The sequence below is a fragment of the Gallinula chloropus genome (assembly GCF_964237585.1).
Source record: "Gallinula chloropus genome assembly, chromosome: 12".
Taxonomy (NCBI): domain Eukaryota; kingdom Metazoa; phylum Chordata; class Aves; order Gruiformes; family Rallidae; genus Gallinula; species Gallinula chloropus.
In genome coordinates, this window is record NC_140097.1 from 11,225,214 (window position 1) to 11,247,596 (window position 22,383).

Sequence of the window (22,383 nt, forward strand, 5' to 3'; positions counted from 1 at the left end):
GTCATCTTTTGAACCAATTATAGGTTTGATGACCCACATTCATCAAGACTTTTCATGAAAGCCAAAACAGCTAAACAAGTTTGCAGTTTGGCCAAAGATATAATTTAGAAGTTCACAAAGCACCATACATTACAATCAGATATTTGCCACCCCAGGAAATACAGCCCCTTCCAATGCTGACAGCAATTTCTTTATTCAGTCTGACAACTAAAGTTAATACATCATCACTGAAAATACTCCAATGTTTCATAACTTATTGCTTAAAAAATACTAAACATGCTCTTTCAATTAAAGACAAGGATGTAGGTAACATGCTTATCCTGCTCTATCTCTTATTATCAGTCTTTGGTAAAACTCATTCTGTGTCCCTGGGCATGAACAAAGTTAAACCACCACTGTCTCCTTCCTGACCTGCATTTTTGCAGCTTGATAGGCAGTCTGGTCTCTCTAGTAAGGGCACTCAAAGCAACTGACAACAGGTGATTTTTAAATATGGCCCTGCCTTAGGAAGCAAGGGCAAGGGCAGCTTCTTCACACCTTTCTGATCCTTGGTTTCACACACACCTATATAGTGTCCTTTTTCCCTCCCAGTAAGTCTGATTTAAACCAAAGGACAAAGTGCAGGCAACTGGATAGCTCTATTTCCTGCTTCTGAGAGCTCTCAGTAACAGTTCTCAACCCCAATAAGTTCAACGTGTAAGTTCTCAAACCACCCAAGAAGTGCAATGTGTTTTCACAGATATTTATAGAATGTTAAGTAAGATAAAGTTAACACAGAAATGGCATGCACACAGGTTGCTTACAAGATACTATTCTTGTAAAAGCACAAGACTGGGAGGAATTATCTGGTTCTGAGGACTGAACTCCAGCACACAACTGTAAGTTTATCAAGCTGCATCTTAACACCACTTTGGTTTTTCATTCGCTTTGTTTCTTTTGGAAAGCTGCTCCAGAGCACTCGTTCCTCTGAGAATTAGAAAACTTTTTCTTCCTTCCTTTCTTTCTCCTTTCAGCCTAAATTTATTAATGGATAATTTATATCCATTGTATTATGTGTCAACACTCTTTTCCTTAAATCACTCTTCTTTCACCACGGTGCATGCCCCTTCACATATCTATAGAGAACAAGCATCCCTACCGAGCCTTTGTTTCGCCAGAGGAACAAACCGCTGTTGTTTGGACTCCTCCTGTGACATGAGCCCTCCATTCCCTGAATCACCCTACCAGCCCTCCCTGCACCTGTTTCCAGTTTTAACTCAACCTTCTGAAACATGACTGATGAGGAGGATACAGCAGCGTTCCTTACGGAGTCTTGCTAGAGCCTGATGACATTAATACCTTCCTACCCTTACTGCAAACATTTGTTCTGACAGATCCAGATTCACACCTCATTATTTAGAGCTCTGCTTCATTATTCAGACGGCTCATAATGCCACTGCCATATGCAAATTCACCCAGTCTTCCTAAACTGTCTCAAGGATCATCCTTAGCTTACAGCAGGCTCCTAACTTCAGAATCATGCATTTGTACCACCGTATTTCAATTAATTTCACGATTCAGACTCCCTAGTATACTTCATTAATATACTTTTCATTCAAACACTATCAATAAAAGCATTAAACAACATACTCCTTCCATCTGGACAACTCACTTTCAGTTGAGGTGACCTCCCTTTGGCTAGGCCCTGCACATTAAATTTACACTGATCATTATTTTCCACAGATTACATTGTTTAAAATAAAACTAAAATCACAAAAACATACCAACAAAAGAGCCCAAAACTCAGCACATTCCTTTCACCAATAAAACCAAAGAAAAACCTCAAGCTAAGTTTACTCCAAGTACATTATGCTGGAATACATCTTATTGAATTTTAACCTGTTGTCATAACAAACAGATAAATCATGAAAGATGTAATAAAAGTTATCCAACAGCTTTAGTAGGGAGAAGGAATTGGTTCTCCTATGTAGCGATATCATAAAATACAAAATTAATACATAGGGAATAATTTAAGGAACAGACCAATAAGTTTGTATATATGAGGAACAGCACGAATCATGACTCTCGAGTGATGCAGCTCACAAGTGTTACAATTGACGAGGCAAGGAAATCATAAGAAGAAACATACCATTCCCATGAAACCTTCTTCAGGATTATCAAGAGTGTTCACCTGTCAAATAGCCAATACTTACACATTTAACTGCCCATATCTTGATGCAGTGTCTACCTTTGAGTGTTTGACACTTTCTGCATCAATACTTCCTAACAAATAGAACATCAGTCTTCAGCATCTTGTTTTATTATTTGAATTCGTAAATAACTCTATTACAAATGTTTTTGCTTTTAAACTAATTTATACAAGTGCACCTTATTGTGATTTGAATTTAAATTTATGTGAAACTAATAAATATTGTGAAGAAACCCCAGCCTTCAATACTCTATAAGTCTCTCAGAAATTTATGTTTATCGATTTTCAAGATTTATGTTTTTGCAAATACCCTACAAAGTAAAGATATTGGCATAGGAGTGAACATGGATACCAGCAAGCTATCAACCAAACAATACATTTCAGAAGAGCATTAATTTTCCTACAAAACCCCAGAGAAACCTTTACAGCTGAAATTCTGGAAACTGCTGAAGATACACTGTTTCTGAGCCAAAAAAAAAAATAAAAGAAGAAAAAGAAAGGTCAGAAAATAGCAACTTAGAGCACATTATATGAATTATAAAACAGCAGGACAAGAAGGAAAGAACATTTTCAAATATGATTCAGTTGAAGTCTCAGTCATTTTCACAATGCTTTATATTCCCATAAAGTGGGTAAATGGAGCTTTGGCTCCAGCTCTTCCCTTCAGTTACAAGCAAACCAAACAGTCATTACACACGAGAGAAGTAGTAGCACTACAGAAAATGTTAATACACTCCACCCAACCCGTGGAAAAGGGGATTTCAGCATCAGAGTTCCCTCTCAGGGGGCTCCAACAGATGGCACAGTTACAAACAGATTTAGAACTTTAGGCCAATGTTTTTTAGAAAGTAAGGAAGAAGAGAAAATAAATAAAATTTTAGAGAAACCTAAGGTGAGTCTGATTAGTAAGAAGCAGTAGATACCCACACTTTGAAAATATTTCCCTGTTAAACCTTTGTATTGCCAGCAGATTGCTAGCCTGACTGCATCAAGCACTAAATTTATGCCTGTGCTGATACATGGCAGAAAATAGCTTTAAGACTCTATTACCAAGGAAAGACAGGAAATTCTGTTGCTGAAATCAATAATAGACAATTTTTAGATAAGTCCTTTTCTTTGCCCCCACTTTACAATAATTAACTTACATATACTGTGTGCATAGGAATTTCGAATTACTTTTGAAAGGTGTACATAATTAAAATCAAAGGAGAAACTGCACTGAAGTTAATAGAATTTACAAACAAATTTTAGATATCTTATTGTAAGCATTACAGAAGCACTTAGATGCTCACAGCAAAGCTTAACTATTGCATCACACTGAAAGTACAGTATATCCTGTACAAATTCTCTGTGCTCACTCAGTGGTACCAAATTATTTTCTGAAAAGTTAGCTCAGGATCAACACCCTTATTAATGATAACAGCCTGGAAACCAGTGTCCCAAAATTTCACTGACAAAAGTACTCTGAATTTCGAAAATTCAGAGTATACACTAGAGTATACTAAACTTTCTGAGGTCACCACCAATTAAAATAGTCCTCATGTAAACACTCAGTTCTAATTTGGGTACAAACCTTTCAGTTTAAATTGGAGGTCTCACTTCTCACGACACTTTGATGACAATATACCATTTTTTATTATTATTTTTAAGCCTTTGCCAAGTGTCTGCAGAGAAGGAAAGTTTTGGACACATAACTCTGAAGGTTAATAAGTAAAAGATGCTCTACACATCCTCCTTTTGAAGATGGCTGTTTTCCTACTCCTTAGGTAACCAATATTTCCAGCAGATCTTTTCCTCTTTCCTGGTAATTCTCCCTAATGGGGCAGAGCACTGTTACATCTTGACCGGAACTATAGCAATAATCACAACAACAAGATCCCGTAAAGTTCTCTTTTGGAACCATGTAACACTTTTCATTTGATCAATTATTTAAAATATTTGAAAACATAAAATTCTTTCTTTCATTTACCTAAGAGCAACTATGCACTGAGAGAGAACAAATGAATGAGAGCCACAGAAACTACTTATCAATCAAATAAGTTTCAGTATACCATATGGGAGAAGGTTTCAATAATCAACTACAAATGAAGTGAGACAAATGGTTCAAAAAACCCTACTGTCTCCACTAAGGAAAGTCTGTCACACCCTTCCCAGAAATAAGACAAGCACTGCCTGGTCAATATCAGGAAATATTGATTTGAAGTGAGACTACAGATCCACTGAGAAATAATTACAGCTACTCTTAAATAGTCATGATCCTGATAAGAAATACTTACCAATATTTTTCAGGACCTCTGAGAACTAGTTTCTTCACACTGAAGAAACATGAGTGGGTAAGTTTTGATTTCCCAGGTCCTGAAAGGCAGCGTTGTTCCCCAACAAGGTTTTCTGGGGGGCTTGCTGTCACTGTAAAGTGCCTATGGCTTTCCCTTTTTTAAAGGGCCTATGGTACTCCTTTTATGGATACTACTGAAAAAATGGAAATCTAAATAGTTCCAAAATCAGATGACAGGTAATGGAGTTCTCAGGCAGCCTCTTTTTTTTTCGTTCTCATTTCTGATTCAGTTTTACAAAACAACTATAAAAGCATTTTGTACACAACTTCTCTACTCTGCAATGAAGATCAAGTAAATAAAAATACCACTTAATGTAAGACAATAAATACAAGAATTACCTTTCTAACTCAGCAATTTTCTTATCTTTGTCATTCTTCTCATTCTCTACTTCCTTGAGTATTTCTAGGAGTCTGTCAACCTCAGCCTGAGCTTTGCCACATTCTTCTCTATAGTACGATGCCTCTTTGTCAAGCTGTTTCATTCTGTCTGCAAATTCTGGATTCATACGTGCCTCCTCTTCAGCCTCGTGAGCCTTCAGAATCAACATTTAGAAAAAAATAAGGATGGCAATAATTTATATAGCTTTAAAGAGTCTTGATCCTTCAGTCCTGGAGTTCAAATTTTCATTAAAAAGGATTATCGGTATTTCTGTCTGATGACAATATTTTCTACAGAAGCATTATAAAAAGGAATTCCTAGTCTAAAATTACACTCAAATGCCATCAATCCTGAAGGGGAGGGATTCATTAAGGTTTTTACATATTAAAGTGACCACATTTTAAGGCTGGGGTTTAAATTTTTAAAAATCACCTTCCAATTAATTTAACTGATGTTTCAAATATATAGGAAATTTCTTACTAATCACATTTTCTCTCTTTCCCCATATATACATACACACATATTGTCCATGTATATATATACATGCACACAGATACATATACACATATTGTAATTTGCATCACCAGATGTTTCAAATGCAGTTTGATACAGAGAATTTGAAAGGAACAAATTGGTTTTATGCAGTGCTGCTTTTAAAAGACCAAAAAAGTTGCTTTCAGCAGACATTTTACCCAATAATCCTTTTTCTCTTATCTTTAATACTTAACCTGAAACATCAGAAGAACAAGCCCATTGGTGAAAAAGGCACAAACCTGGCAAACACATGCATGGATGGGTGGCAGTTTCACAGACAAGAAAGAACGCGATGAATACAACAACAGTGCAGAGCCCAATCTTACTCCCATCAAACCTAATGGCAAAAGCCCAATTAACTTCAATGGGAGCATGATCTGGCATCAAGTGCTTTAAACTGTTGGCTGGAATAATCACAGACAGATGGAAACAACAATGCACTGCAATGCTTAGCCTACCCCTTGCTTCCCATTATTCCTAATTGGCATCTTGAAAGAGCAGGCAAGGAAAAAACAAGTAGTTTAAGGCAGTGCACATTAAACATAGAAAATTCAGATAACATAATACACAAGAATTTTACAGAAATTCTGGATATTTAGAACTGAAGGTCCTCCAACTATCTTATTACGCAGAGGAGACGTGGACTTATTTATCTCTTTAAGTTTAGGGAACAAACAATGCAAGCAAGCAAGGAAAAAAGGCAGATCAAAGTAAAACATGCGTGTTTTGGGCAGAATCAATATAGACTAGAAGGTTCATGTTCTTTGCAATGGTTAAAATTTGCTGTATAAATAAAAAACAAGTCTGGGTTTAGTATAAATACAACAATTGAAATTACTACAGAAGAAACTTAGGGGGGTTGCATGTAACATATCATTTAAGCATGAGGATAATAAGGAAAAAGGTAATAGATTTTAAGTGTTATTTATCCCACTGGAAAATTTTTATTCAGAAGAAATATTTGGTTACCAAAATAAGTCTAGGAAATGACACGAGGAGCCTACTAAATTTACTGGCCTTACATCTCAAATTCTGTGTTTTGGACGATACGTGTTCCAGCCTGGAATTCTATGCAGACACAGTACTGTCCTAACATTGAGCTTGTTGCAAGGTAACATCCAATGAGTATCTTGATTTTACTGTTTGGGTGAGATACTAGCAAAACATTCATTTTCATCCTCGTAAATCTTCCTGCTTTAATAATAAACTTAATTACATTAAGAAATTTACTTTCAGCTGTGTAATTTTTGACGTAAATGTAATATGCAGACTCAGGGCCAGTTATGTGAGAGACTGTGTACCAATTTCCAGTTGGAAGCCACTTCAACTTTCCATCAGCTGTATTAAGAAATTAGACAATGTTTTATCTCTCAAAAATGAACACTAAATATTCTTTTACAAAGAATAAAAATAATTTCAATATTTTGGTAATGGTAAATTAACTTGGGGGAAAAAACACACAACTCAACTCCCACCTTAAAGGTATTAATAAAGCTACACAAAGAGCATGATGTTCCCTATTGCTTTTCAAATTTCTCCTCCTCTCTGAAGGGTAAATCCAGAATCTCACACTTCACCTCTAGAGGTTGTCACTTCATAACCCTCCCTGTCACCTTGCTTTCCCTTCTCTTCATTTTAGTGTATAATTCACTCATTTTACCAGCTTTGTTTTCATCATTTCATAAACAGGCACAACAGTTTAAGCCTTTCCTTTACCATAGAGGAACTCTCAGCTTCATCTCAGATTTCATCCCCCCTACATTGCACCTCTATCCTAGTTTTAACCTAACCCAGGACAAGAAGTGGTGCAGAAGAGATAGAGAAGTCTGTCATTTGGTGGTTAGTTATTTGGGGTTTTTTTAATTTTCATTGCCATGCTGGGATTTCTGTAATGAAAATGACAGCGTCACCAGTGCAAAGGTGCCAAATGTTCAACTAGCACATAAGAACCCAGTCAGGAATGTACTGAGCAAATTATCTACTGCACACCTTATAATTGAAACATCACCTGAAATAATTGATATAAATTATATTCTTCAATTTAGTCCTATAATCCCTGCTTGATAACATGCTAAGGAAATTAATGTTACATTGCAAAAGTATTTTCAATTCTTGCATTTTCTGTGGTACTCATCCCATTCCATATTTGTGGGATGTGGTTTTGGAAAATTCCATAGCACAAAGTTGGCAATTGTATTTCCCTACGGCTCTCAACAGGAAGTGGAACCTGTAAGATAAGATTAAATCTAATATGATTAAGTATCAAATGTATAGAGAGGACTAAGGTGCAGCACAGTTATCCATAAAGTCACATAATAAATCAATTAAGTTGGTTGCCTCTACCTTTACAAGCACTTCCTATAGAATATTTTTGGACTATTGACAGGAGTCAGATTTCTACAAGGGCACTACCTTAAAGAAGAAGGAAATTTAGTCAAAAAGGGAGAGAAAGCACATGAAAGACTTTTTAAAAGAGCTTTCTGCACATGGTACTCTAACTTGCAATGATTCTCTGGAAGGGAATCCTCATGTTGTACACAAAGCTGCTGATACTATAAGAGAGCAAAACCCAATCCACCTGACATTCCCAGGGCAAGGGCATAGAACTACTTATAAGAGCCCAATTTTATTTTATGGTTTTGAAAAATGTGTTCGGATTTGAAACAGTCACTTTCTCTTTTTAATTGTTATATACAGATCAGAGGTGATTTGTCGACAGATGGAACTTGACTTTTGAGGTCAAACAGTAGGCCTAAAGGAGATGAAAGGCAGCTCTGCTGATATTGACCCCGCTTCCATTGGGACAGGGCAGATTTCTTTGCCTTTTTTGCAGGCTATGGGAGACAGACTTGGATCACTTCTAACCAGAAGCTGCATGGTTATCACGAGTCACAAGGTCTCTATCTATTACTGCTATCCTTTCTTATACTGGGCTTTGTTTGGTTTGGGTGTTTTTTTTCCTTCATTTCTGTTTCCCCTTTCCCCCCTGCCCTCCCCCCCAGGTTCTCTGTTTTCTCAGGGAAAATACATTTTGTAGTTTTATGGGGTCTCCATGGCTCAGAGTGACTGGCTCACACATACCTTTCAGCTGCAACGTAATTGATCTCTTATCTGTATCTGTAAATGATAATACTTGTGTGTGCAGATCAGGCTAGTTTCAAATTAGCATACTTGGTTTATGATGTTTGGTCTGTCAGTCTTGTGACTTTGTTGTATGCTATTTTTACAATTTAATAAAAATAGCATATCACTCTACTGTTAGAATTTCACTAATTCTGGCAGCAATTATGTATCTGTTTTGACACTTGTTTAGTAAGTCCTACAAATAGTTTAGAAGTCAGGTAACATTTCCTTATATAAACCACAAATTTCCTATAGAAGCACCATAATAGTGCGGTACAGACATGCAACATGAATTGTTTATCTATTAAAAGTTTATGGTACAATCATGCATTATTCTGCATAACAGAAATAGATGGAAAGATATAGTATTTCATTTTGAAAGCTTCAGACACAAACATACACAGAAATCAACCAAGTACTTAATTTAAAAAAAAAGGAACAGCAGAATTTACATGCAATAAATTACTTTGTAAGATCCTTCAAGTTTTCTTACTTTTGATAATAGAGATTTAAAAGATTGTCACCCTAATTTTTATTTTAGTCACCTTAAAATTCATGGGTTTTTTATTTAACTTCAGGGACCGCTCTAAGCAAATTAGAGTAGATTCTGCAAGTACTGTAAAATTTAATCTCACATTGCTGTGATGGAGTATTTGGAAAATTAAGCCTTTGCTGTTCAGAAAAAGGTTCACAAGAACTCCAAAGTACATCATTGTATTTTCATTACAGGACAAAACCAATCATGTAACTTCTGATAATTAATTTAGCACAGGAATTCATTGGGCATTTAAAAAAGTTCAACGTGAAGAAATGTGTGCCCTATTCTGTTCACATCTCACACAGGTGAATACATTGTGAAATCATTTGCTATAGAGTATGCAGGATTTGCAGACCTTCTGTATCATCTCTACTTTGGTATATAAACGTGTATAAGAAAAAAAAAATACTTCTATCCATTGTTGTATTTTAGAAACATTAAATTCAGCAATAAATGAAAGTCTTGGAGTTGACACTTGTGTGACATAGTAGAAAAAACACATTCCATCACAAAACAAAAAAAGGCAGTATTGCCATGGGCTAAAAGAGGTCTAACTCAGAGACTGACCTTTATTTCTCTGACATGTAAACAGAAGAGCATTAAAACTTTCAGTGTTTTAGATTGCCATCTGGGTTTTTTTATAACAGTATTAGTCTCAAGAAAACAAAAAACCAAAAAAAACCTCTAAGGAAACATTCTATTAAATAAAGTATCATAATAGCTTGCAGAACAAAATAAAAAATGTTTCTAATAACTTATTATGCCATCTCAAAGGAACAAAGGTGAAATCTTGGCCTTGTAGAATTTAAAGAACATGCTGCCATTGACTTCCATCACTTGACAATTCCATTTCAAGACTTTCGGTGGTTTGCGGAGAAGAGGATCATTACCACTTACATTGTTAAAAATAGATGGAGATATATAGATATATATGTAGGAGAAGAAAGATGACAAGCAAGTAAAGTTTATTAAAGAAAATCTATTTCGTGGATATAATACAGTTGCCTACTGCCAAAGAAAAAGGATCTTGAATCCATTACTTTGGTACTGGGGACAGACTGTCTTTCTTAAAAATTAAGCACATAAAGCCAGATAAAATAAATTTTAAAAAGACCAATTGACTTTGGAATACCACACACAAATAGACTGGGAAGTACCAAACAGATTCCATACAGCAGAATAATTAATATTGAAATAATGACTGAAAAGCATTTATGAAAATCAAGAGAAAAATTAACACAAAGACGACTCCAGTCTGAAAACACATGTGCAGTAGGAGTGGCAATGATATGAATATAGACATAACTACCACAAAAGTGATGATAAAGAAAAAAAGGGGTTTATTATTCAAAGGGAAAATCTCATTGACCAGAGTGCCAGATGTCAGAGGTGATAATATCAGATTTTATGCTACTTATAATCAATTTGGATTTAAAAGCAGTTAACCAATAACTTTAAAAGTAAATACAGCACATCATAGGACTCTTTTTTTCCTATACCTAAGTCATGACATATCCATTACATGGTTAGAAGCTACAAAATTTAGCAATAATAGACTCCGAAGCTGGATTCTTGGTCCACTGACATGAATGGCAGAATTCCCACTGACTTCAGTGAAGGCAGCACCTTCCCTAATGCACAGTATCACATTACTTAAGCTACTAAAGCAGTTGTTCTATATATACTATCCCAACGACATGGTAATTCCAACTATGATTACTATGTAAACTATAGCCTGTAAATTGCTATTACAGTTACATCATTTTTTCTGTCCTGTGATGCTCGTGGCACTTTTAATACAAGTCTCTGCCAAAAAAATGAAAACTTCTCTGCTGAGAGAATGCTTGTTACTGCTCTTCCTCAAACGGAGAAAGAATGAACACAGCCAAGTTAAAGGGCTAGATATGTGCTATTAAAGAAGACAAAGTAATACTGTTTGGCTTTTGCAAATGCTACTCATCACATTCATCATATATTTCTGTATTTTCTTCAATTAAATGCAATGTTTCCATATTCTTAATGTATATAAAAACTGTATACACTCAGTATATGAGAAAAACTGATCTGGATTATTTTAATCACATGGACTTTTGAAAACAGTATCATTTACTTCCTAGATATTATTATCAGATGATCAACTGAATCACTTCAGCTGAATAAATTACAAATTATTTAAGTTTGAAGGATCAAATAAAGTACTGCAGGAGGAGGAATTAAAAAAGCAAAGCAAAGCAAAGCAAAAAAAAAAATTAAAAAATCACCTGCATGCTTTTTCTAATGGTGAAGTTGAGGACCTAAAGGCTAGGATGCGGGGGTTTTTTCCTCAGAAATACTGTATGTACCTATTTAATACATTTCATATTCTTCAAATGGCCTTGAAGTCCACAAAGTTCATTTATTTGGATACAATGAATATAGCATAGTGAGCACCAGAAGTAATCTGCAAAGCTCCACAGAAGAAGAGCACAACACAGTAAAGTAACAGATCCTCATGCTTTCATATGTTACAGCGGGCATTTTAAAAAAGAACTTACTGGATTGTACATCTGATTGAACAACTGTTCAGCTTGCTACATTGCAAAGTTGGAAGGGAGTGAAGCACAGACAGGAAAAGAAGGAAAGATCCAGGAAAACAGCATTAGCTCAACAAAACCAGTGCATTTGCACAGAACTTGTCATAAAAAAGTAGAAATTCAAGATTCTAAACACTCCTTGGTGAAAGTGACAGGCACTGAGGAAGCATAAATGTTGACTTTGGCTCCTAAAAAAGAATAGCTGGAGTAAAAAATTTAAGGTTTGTGTTACTTTCCCTTTCTCAAGTTAAATAACCCATGAAATAAAGAAAGGTGTCCACTTTTGATGATACATTAAGTGCTGGTCCCAAGCAATGAATCATGAAAAGTGCTTTTGGCTGAGGCTGCAATTTATCACCAAAGCTTCAAAGATGGTAATAATAAAAGATTAATTAAATTGTATCATTAAATTTATTACTTTCCTTTTGTTTAACACGAGACTGAATTTTCTATGCAGAATGACTTTCGAAAAGTACAGCTTGGCAAAAAGTACTTTAGCAACTGCAAATATGTCAGTAAGCAAGTAAATTTAGATAATGAAAAACAACAAAAGGAGGAAATTCTAGAGTGGATAATAAGATTATATATATACACATACATATATATATATATATAAACACTTAGCTACCTATTGGGTAATTCCTGCTGTTCTTTCACTAGTAGCAATACAAAGTAAGTCAACAAAAAAGCATGTGGAATTTTGGCAAAAAAGAATTAAACATTCTTCTGGCCTTTAAGAATTTATTTTTTTTTAATTTTATGAATTTCAATCCATAAGCTTTGTCACAAAAAGGTTTAACAAGCCTATCTATGGTTTAAACACTATTTTGTGTACCAAAGTATAGCACAGTCACATGAATAATTGCTCTTTAGAAATATTTATTACATTTTTAAATTTTTCTCCACTATAAAATTAAAACAGTGGGTTTAGAATCAGCATGTCTTCTACTGCTGAAATGCAAACCTTCTGGTTATGTAATGTGGAAAAATAGCTGGATCTAAATCAGACCCAATCGAAACCATCCTCAGCATAAATAAACTAATCTTACGCTCTCCGATAACAGGAAGGGGAGGAAACAAGGGAAAAGAAAATTTTAAAATAATTTATTCATTTTTTTTTAATTTACAAGCTTGGTTTGGACTTGCCTTTTGCACATGTTTTCTTTCTGGCATACTACTAACTATAATTAGTGTTCACAGAAAACTAACTCCTAGCAAACGTGCACAAAATACTATCTCTGTATTTAGTAGTAAAATTTGTTGAAACATTAAAAGAGTAAAGTGTAAGTTGCATCCAAATTTCTCAAAATAAAAAACAGCCTTTTGGAGTCACTTTTGAAAGAAATAAACTCTGCCCATTCCTTACAACTTCCAAAGCGCTTACTGCTCGTACGTAAGAGCCCTTGTGAGCCATGCAGGTTCATTTACTCCAAACTGTGTTGATGTTCCCTCCTACTCTAACACAGACATGCACAAGAATAACCCAGGTTTCTGTTTCAGTTAGCTTCCTAAGAAGTGAAAACATTGCAAAGATAGATTTCTGGGGACCAATTACTTTTAACACAGGATATTTACAGGTTTGAACATAAGGTATTTTATTAGAGAAAACGTGAATTTAAAATTACTGTTTGGAGTCTACTGTCATTAACAGTCACTGTTTCTGTTCGATTAAACATGCCCACAAAGAGGGCTGTAGCAACAGTTTATTGTGGAAATACCTGGTCTCCTACAAATGTTGGGTGAATTTCCATTGGGGCTTTATGCTGTATTTATGATATAATAAAGGTATTATGTTTTCAGCTTTCATTTAATAATCCTTTGTATTTATACACAGAGAACATACTCCCTTTTTATAAGAAAGACGTCCCAGACACTCTCTGACTGTTATAAGTGCTTATTTTTCCATGACTGTATGATGTGTTTATATGTACCATCATAAAAGATCGACTTAGGATTTCAAGCCCTTCTAGAGGATTATTTTTAAGCAATCTGTGCTTTTAGGGTCTTTTTTAAACCCTTTTAAAAAATGCAAGTAAGATATTGCAGATTGTAATGAAGCATGTTTTGTAGTGAATTTCAAAGTAATCACACACATTTTGTCACAAAAGAAAACAAAATAAAGTGCTTCCTGAGAAATACCTGCATTGGCTATTTTAATTTTTACATCAATAGCATTTATAAAATTACAAAGATTTAAAGCTTTTGTATATGTTTACTGAAAAAGCGTCCCTTCCTTCCTCTAGACAATGAAATATCTAACACGGGCACCTAATTGCACAGATTCTTTCTGAATTAAAAAATAATAGAAGTATAAGGTTTACACTTTGGTATCCTTTATAATTTGCAATACCTTCTTCACAGGTATTCACTGCTTAAACACAGAGCAGGATACTACTCAACCTGGGTAAAAAGAGTGTCAGAATATTATCCTAAGAGCGACAACATTCACATAACAAATAAATATTCTTTTCTAGAAAATGAAACATTAGATATCAATATAAAAAAAATGTTTGACATACACTTAGTCATGAGTTGTAGAAGGCAAACATGATGCCTTAAACCTATCATGAGACTGGTGTTCAAACAATGAGAGCAGACATTACCAAATGACACAGAAAAAAGTCAAACAACATATGATAGAAAAGGCATCAACAAACTTGCAAATTATTTAAGCAAAAGCTATTTTTATGCATCAATTTAAATAAAACCATATTATAAAATAGAGGACTTGTATGTTTTCCTTTAAATGCTTGCCTCCACTACTTGCTGAACAGAAATACTGAATTGCTAGCTGAGATAATCTATGCATTATTTTGCTTAATTATCACAAACACATGTCCACCAACAAAGTAAAAAATGCCAAAATAAAACCTAGCTGGAGTTTCCTTTTTGGAAGCAGATTTTTTTTTTTTAATTAGGAAGTACAACATTTCTTGGACAGACTTTTAATTTTTTACCACACTACAAACATTTTAATCTACTTCTAACAGCAGTATAAATTTGTATACATACAAATTGCTGGTTTGATAATTTCTTTCTGCCCTTCTACTTTCCCTCAAATCTCCTGCTCCCAGCTATTTGTAGCAGCTTCTCCAAATTCCCTCATTTAGGCAACTGAAGATAATTTCTGAGACTCATTACAGGCTTCAGTGCAAGTCTTTTTAAGAAAAATTTAGCAGTATTTGATGCAAGCATCAGCAAACAGCATAAGATGTGTAGATTTTAGATTTACTCCAGAAGAGTAAATAAGCTCATCTTTTCAAAATGATGGGGGTTAGTATGTTGATTTTTCTTTTTCTGATTGTTGTCATTTGTTTCAAGATGGAACTTACCTTTTTCAACTGTGCTTCCAACTTACTACACTCTTCTTTCTTTTGTTCTATGGCTATTTCTAAAGACTTAAGTTTGGAGTCTCTTTTCAGCCCTGCTGATGCCAATGAAGATGCATGTTCTTTGAGATCGATTAAACTAGACTGGAAAATGACCAAGAGTAAAAAGTTAATTCCTAGTCACCAGGACACTAACTTATTGCCAACTTAGTAATCACTTGGATCCTGCTCCCCCTCCCCATCCCCAAAAAGAGTTGCATTGATAGCAAAAGACACCATTTTGAGAATACAACCAATTGGAACCACAGGAGCCGGCATGCAGTGAAACATAGAAACATTCATAATAGGTGAGTTGACGTATTCTGGAGGTACAGTTACTTTGAAGTCTATTGCTCTAACTGACAAACGAAAACAGGAGCAACAATGGAATATTTAAGGCCACTGGAACTTTGTGTAAAGGAAAAAATAGAGATAATGACACACAACTATGGCACAACTGAACCAATATTTCATGTGGAAAAGTGAAGACTATGAAGAACGCTTAAGAAAATAGCAGTTCAGAAGCTGACCACTGAAGTGGCAGAATTACTTAAAACAATTCAAGTGTAATCCTAACGCACTTACTTTCATCATAATTACAGTTAGAACAAGATAGATTTTACTGAAAAGACTGACCTCTTTTTCTGTCAGTTCAGCTTGTAAAGCATTAACTTTCTCCTTCAGGTCTTTGTTTTCTTTCTTATAAGATTCGATTTCTTCAAGTCTTTCTCTGTCATCTCGCTCCCTCTGCTCCTTCAAGCGCTCTATTATTCTTTCCTAGCAAGGGAAAGAATATCAAAATGGAAAAGTTGTGAATCATTTTAAGAAAAGTCAGTTCACTTGGAAAAAAATGAACCTTCAGAAGTACAGGATGATTGAGGTAATGGTATTAAAGTCAATGCAAGTTTCCCATGATTTCAAAAGCATCAAATCAAGGTTTTAAATACTTGGTAAGAGTAACACAGAAGAGAAACTTCACTAAATATCTACAGTGATAAAGATATTTTTAGTTTTGAGATAGATGTGGAAAATTACTCATCTCAGTAATGTATTTCCTGTATTTGTAAGTGATTGAAATCTTGATGTTCAAAACAGAGAGACCAAGACTAGTTTAATCGGCTTGAATTTGGTTGTGGGTTTTTGTCTGGCTATTTTGTCCAATGCTAGTTTTCTGTATAGTACTTGCAAAAAGTTTTAAAGGTTTCAAACCTCATTAGAAATCAATGACTATCAGTAACTTACCATTTACATGTATTGTGTTCTGGGAGGACAAAAAACAAAGGTTGTCTAGACATAAAAAAAGTACCCTGATAGAACTGATGATATCTTCAGATCATCATCTGATTTCTCCGTTTAATCAAACAGTAACTCTACAAACATTTGAACTCAACCACTTTTTAAAATATTTTGCTGACTTACAGTTCCTATTATAAGGATTGCTAAAAATCACCGGTCAAGGATTGGTGCAGAATTCAAAGTGTGAAATGAAAAAGCAGCAGCAGTAGTATCATTTTGTTAAGCTTTGATTATATTCTTTAAAATCACATTGTAACAAAGCTTGAAGGGTGCAAATACTAATCAGAGAGCAGTATTCAGGGTAAAATAAAATAACCACTTGAATTGCATTTGAATTCAGAATAGGTCAATTTAAGCCAATTATCACGGGAACTACTGTATAATTTTGGAAGCAGTAGTCAAGGAGGCAGTGGAAGCAACATCATTTAGGAAAGTTAAACCAACACGTGGCAAAACTACATCCTGACTGAAGTTCTTACACTGCCAGTGATGTGGCTGAGGTAGAACCATCAGCATGCTCACAGATCCTATTCAAGTCCTTTTGTAGTTTTGCTTGAAATCTCCAAGGAGGAGTTAAAGAGTTGAATCAATATTTAAATTCTATTTCATAGAACTGAGCAGGACTGATCAAAGCCTAATATTATAAAAAGAGTGAAAAATCTTGCGCTAATTCCCTCTGGCCATCAGTCCTTACACTGCCATATATACACAAACACACTCTGGACACATATAGAAAGATATATGTATGCTACAAATAGATAAGGTTTACCTCTAGTGACTATTTCAATATACTCTCAGCAGTGATTATTTTATCTCAACAAGCATTATAATACAAGCAACATCTCAGCAGCTGTACATCCCATTATGATTTGTAATATACATATTCATCATTTCATCATTATGATAAAAGAAAAAATTTAATTATCAAAGATAGCTTAAGTAGTAACAGCTCTTTCAGAAAGCATGTACTGTGCACACAGTCCTGTCCCTCCTTCATATTCTCTGTACGATGGGTATGATGTTCCCCCAAGTCCTAAAGGAACTTCTAAATATTGCTTCTGTGCATATTTTGCCAAAAGCCAACTGTGAGCACTTAAATGCATACAGAAGAGCTTTAAACTCAAGGCTGTGATTTTCATCCCAGCAGTCTCCAACCTTGGAAATTAATCAAACCGCAGCTGCAAATGATCCTGAGCAGCTGGTTGGACTAATCCTCCAGAGGTCTTTTCCAGTCTCATTGGGTCTGTGGAATAGGTAAAGACATTTTCTAGATTCTGTATCTTGAACACTCTTTTTCAGCCATTCTCCCTCCATTTTCACAATTCATTCCCTTTCTAATACTCCACTAAGCAGAACAATTTAATAACCATTCAAAGTTCACCTAGTTATATTCAGACTTAGTTTTATACCAATTCCTTCTTGAAGATTTATTTGCTTTAATGATTTTTTCCTTCTATAACAAATTAAACATAACACTATTTCATCTCATTAATGGAACAGTATAAATTTTCTCACAGTCAATCACAAAAGAAGACTAATTTATCTGTCAGCTGCATAAGGCTAAATGTCAAAAATGTGTTAAAAGGCCCTAATATACCATGTTTTACCTGATTAACAGCTAACTTGCAGAAATCCCAACAATGTGTTCTTGTTTCAGTCTTATTTGTATTGGCAAGCTTTCCTTATGCACTAATCTAGGACCTCACAGGTCTAATCTATTTGCACTTTATCACAGAAGCAGGAACTGAATTGCCGCAGCATATAGCTCTATTATCAGACATACTCAATTGCTTATCTGCTGTATGCTGCTACAGTAGGACCAACTTTATAAATATCAGCTTCATGAAAGCAACCTCTTGAGCTGCTTTGGGCCAGTCCAAGAGCTGAGATACTCTTTGAAAAGTTTCTTGTTAAAACATCAAGGAAGCTGATAGCAGTTTTGCATATTCTGATTTTCAAATTTATGTTGTTTTTTTTTAATTAGAGTGAACTTACTTTTTGCTTATTGCAATGTAACCTTTAGAGCTCTTAAGAATTTTCAGGTTTTAGGAGAGGCTCTAAACCTAGGGGTAAGGAACTGACTGAGTACCTTTGTCAGTTCGAGTTCTTAAATACACTCAAAAATGACTAAAGTTGTGCTAATTTGTTTCTGATTCCTGTCAAGAGAACAAATTACAACACCAATATTGCTGAAAAAATAGAAAGATTAAAAAGATTCTGTTTTAGTAAATTTTGAACCAGTCTTCTATTGTCTACAATAATTCCTCAGTTAGTGTTAACCAAGTTACCTAATCACAATATGAAAGGAAAATAAAATCAGAGACAGATACTTGGAAAAATCTATTTTTCGTTAAGGAGCCTTATTTTCTAATTCAGAGAGCAAATCTCAAGCTGAGTATCTTCAAGAAAAATGCAGGGGAAAAACTGTTCAAACATTTGAGTTTTGGACTTTAAAAATAGTTTTATAATTCATTTTTACCATATGATGATGTTTTAGTATATTTTTCTTCCCACAGAAACCATGAAAAGCAATTAAACTCTATTTTATTGTGGTTAACTAAATTGATATAAAATAAATATCTATTTGAAAAGGATTCTCATGATGTCTCAGAGTACTCTTTAGTTGAAATTCTAAAAAATATTAAATTTGCCTAATCTCAGGGTATTAAATTAGACAATATAAACAATAAAAGTCATAAAGAGAGATGCTTTTACCTTGGAAACCTCCTCCTTATTATGTCTAATGCTCCAAGATCAAATACTCTAGTTCTCAAGAACTCTTATTAGTTCTACTCTGCACTGTTGCTTTTCTCCTCTTTTTTTCTTTTATCTAATACACTAATCATTCCACAACTGTAAAAAAGTTCCCCAGTACCACAGAATGACTGGTCACACATTAAAAAAAAAAAAATGAAATCCATCAGCATCATGAGGTTTTTTAACACGGTTCTTTCATAAGCAATTTTAGCCAATGAACTTAAAAGACGGGGCAATATTTTAAGCCTTTTAGAATAGATATTCTAAAGTTTATCATCACTTAAATTTTCTCATTATACCTAGACTGACAGGCACTGTAAATCACTCAGTAACTGTGTAGGAAATATACTGTTATGTGTCCTTTCAGAAAAGGGACAAATACGAAGGAATTAATAATTTAAATAACCTTTCAGATCTCAAAATACAGGAAAATTGTCACAGGAAAAAAAAACATCATTTCAAAAAAACCCCAAAAATACCACTCAAAACTCAAGACATATGTTCCTATTCTAACACAGACACTAATTTACATAATGATTTGGGCATATTAAAATAACTGACACAGTTAGACAGCTCCTCTGTAAAAGAAGGCTAGTATTTCATGATTCTGTGTATCTTTTCATCAGCTTTACAATGTAGTATTTCTGAAGTAATATAGAACAATAAGCATATCATCTACATCCAGAGTTCCTCTCTCTATATCCTGCCACCTAACTTTTGCAAGTAACAATCTCTCCATATGTGATTGAAACAGTCGCCAGACACCATGACACAACTCAGCTTCATGTCACTTCTCAAAAGCATTGGCGTACAAAAGATACCACTGCCTTCATCAGCTGCACAAAGCCAGACATCTCTGTGGCAGGGGAAAACATCCCATAGTACTTATTCCTTATGCGCCTTGGAGCAGCATGCAGACAATGCAGGAAAGGTGCTGTCCTCAGCTGACTATGTGGAAGCAAAGTGACTACTTCACGCAGAATTCAACCTGAAGGAGCCCACGTGAGATCTAATTAATTCCACTGGGAAAAACCACTAATCACACTGACTTTTTATTTTAAATGTCTGTTCATATACATCCATGCAACTCCAAATGAAGTAGACCTGAATTGCAAAAATACATTTCAGAGAAGGATCTAAGTTTATCTAACTTTTCCAAAACACTAAACCTAGCATCATCTATCAGACTTTGAGCCTTTATTACAACAATCAAATTAAGCTTGACACAAAATTTCCATACCCTCAGGGTCTCTAGTCTTGTCCCATTTCAAGTTATCATATACACAAAGAAATTCTATAGCTGTTTTTAAACAAACCCTGGGACAAATCCTCTATGATATTCAGAAGTCATGCATACCAATTTTAATAAAATTTTACACTTTTTATGTCTGAAAATAATAGAGTATTTAGAGTATTCATCAGCCAGGAATCACTCCTTGCTCATCCTCAGAGCTTCCTCCTTTCCCGACGAGGCCCACAGGCTTTGGTACAGGTGCCAGACCAACTTGAAAAGTCACACTCTAGACACACTCCACACTCACAAGAGCAGCATGTAATGCTGTTCGAAGAGAAAACATTACCTTTTCTGACAGAGCTTCTTCTAAGGTTGCTAGTGCAGTGTCTGTGTTACTAGAATCAGTCTGTAAAGACTTCACTCTGTCTTTTAGATTAGTTAGCTGTTTGTCTTTGTCCCTAAGTTGCTCCTGTAGATTTTCAATCTGAAAATAAAAACAGATGAGAATATTCATCAACTTTGTCTTAACATTCAAAGAGGGACTTGGGTGCTGAATCAATCGAAAATATACATATCATCTAAATGATACATGTGCCGCAGTAAACTGCCATGATACAACATCAAGAGTTAACTTCTGTCCTTTCTATTTTGTTTTACTTTGCTAAAAAGTGTCATTTTCTAATACGTTATAAGAAAACTCTCAGTGCAATCAGGTATCTTGCTATTTAAATATTTTCTGATATTAATCGCTTTAGTTTAAGACACTGCATCACCTGAGAAATTCAAAGCATGTGTGGAATTACCCATTCAGATTATTCTAGTTTCAATAAGGAGGATAAAGAAAGGCAGAGACAAAGCGAGTTCATTGCACCTTAAACTGAGGAAGAAGACAGACAACAACGTACCTATGTATAAACCTATTCTTCCATGATGCCCTGCTGTAAAGGAAACTCACCTGGACAGAGATCAAGATGTTTATATTTCAAAAAGCCAAATAGAAACAAAAAAACAAACAAAAGAAAAACCCCAAACAACCCAAAGGCCACCATTTCCTTTTTTTTTTTTTTAATCCCCATGAAGATTTAAGGTCTACTTTGGTCATTAAAGCTACTTCAAACAGGTCTAGTTCTTACTCCAGCAAGTATTTAAATATACTGCTAAGGTACCTATAAACACACTGGTTTGTTAAAGCTGTCACAGTTTATGGGGGTTAAGCCAGAAAGGTTTTGCATCAAAAATTACCATGTGGATTGTGGAAGCAAATCTGAATAGCTGCACTTTCTATGGCTGTAAGGCACTGCAACCTTCTGCAGAGGCGGTATATCATACGTGTAAAACTTGAGTCATTGTCTGTCAGAAGAATTAGCCTCCTTCATCCTATGCTCCCAGTGCCACTCAATATTACACCACTAGCATAGACCCAAAAATTGTTCCAGAACACTTAGCACAAGTATATAGTAACAAGAAATTTAACTAGTCCATTATTCTCATATAATACAACAAAATATGCCTAAATCATTTATTTAAAATTGGGTGAAAATATGCTGTTAAAAGTAGACAAATTATTGCTGTAAACAGAGATTCAAATCCTTACTTTCATTAGTGATTTCACACTCTGGATCAGGTTCTGTTGCTACTGAAAGGAATGAAGTTTTGCTGTTCATTTTATAAAGGAATGTATTTTTCTCACGGCCAATGTCATTTCTATTTAAAGCCATACAGTATTTAACAGAAGCAGGATCCTTCATAATTACTGTCGAACTGTACTTAAATATTCTTTAACAAACCTAAAGGTAAATTCAGTGTGTGCACAGCTCCCCAGAAGTTAACAGTCATGTCAATAAAAATTTGGTCTCTGTATGGAAAAATGCATCACCAGAATCAAATACACTTTAATTTAGAGGATACTTTGGTATCCTACTACTACATTATACATGTGCAAGAAAAAAAAGCCTGAAGTTAAATTTTGGCATCACAGATATCTATAACAAATCAGTGCACACACTGTATAAAGTTTCAATTAATTTAAATTTTAAAATTACTTAGATAAAAATGAAA

At 34.7% G+C, this 22,383-nt stretch overlaps 1 protein-coding gene across 1 annotated transcript in view; it reads right to left on the minus strand.

The window, feature by feature from the left end:
• The window catches only part of ERC2 (ELKS/RAB6-interacting/CAST family member 2), a gene marked incomplete at both ends in the record, with an annotated part of 332,401 nt that overhangs the window by 155,617 nt on the left and 154,401 nt on the right, over positions 1 to 22,383 (minus strand). The window contains 6 exons of the mRNA XM_084269469.1: positions 4,863 to 5,056; positions 5,895 to 5,924; positions 11,632 to 11,667; positions 15,003 to 15,143; positions 15,675 to 15,815; positions 20,672 to 20,809. Of these exons, the coding sequence (XP_084125595.1) occupies positions 4,863 to 5,056; positions 5,895 to 5,924; positions 11,632 to 11,667; positions 15,003 to 15,143; positions 15,675 to 15,815; positions 20,672 to 20,809 (680 nt within the window). The remainder of the gene's footprint in view (positions 1 to 4,862; positions 5,057 to 5,894; positions 5,925 to 11,631; positions 11,668 to 15,002; positions 15,144 to 15,674; positions 15,816 to 20,671; positions 20,810 to 22,383) is intronic.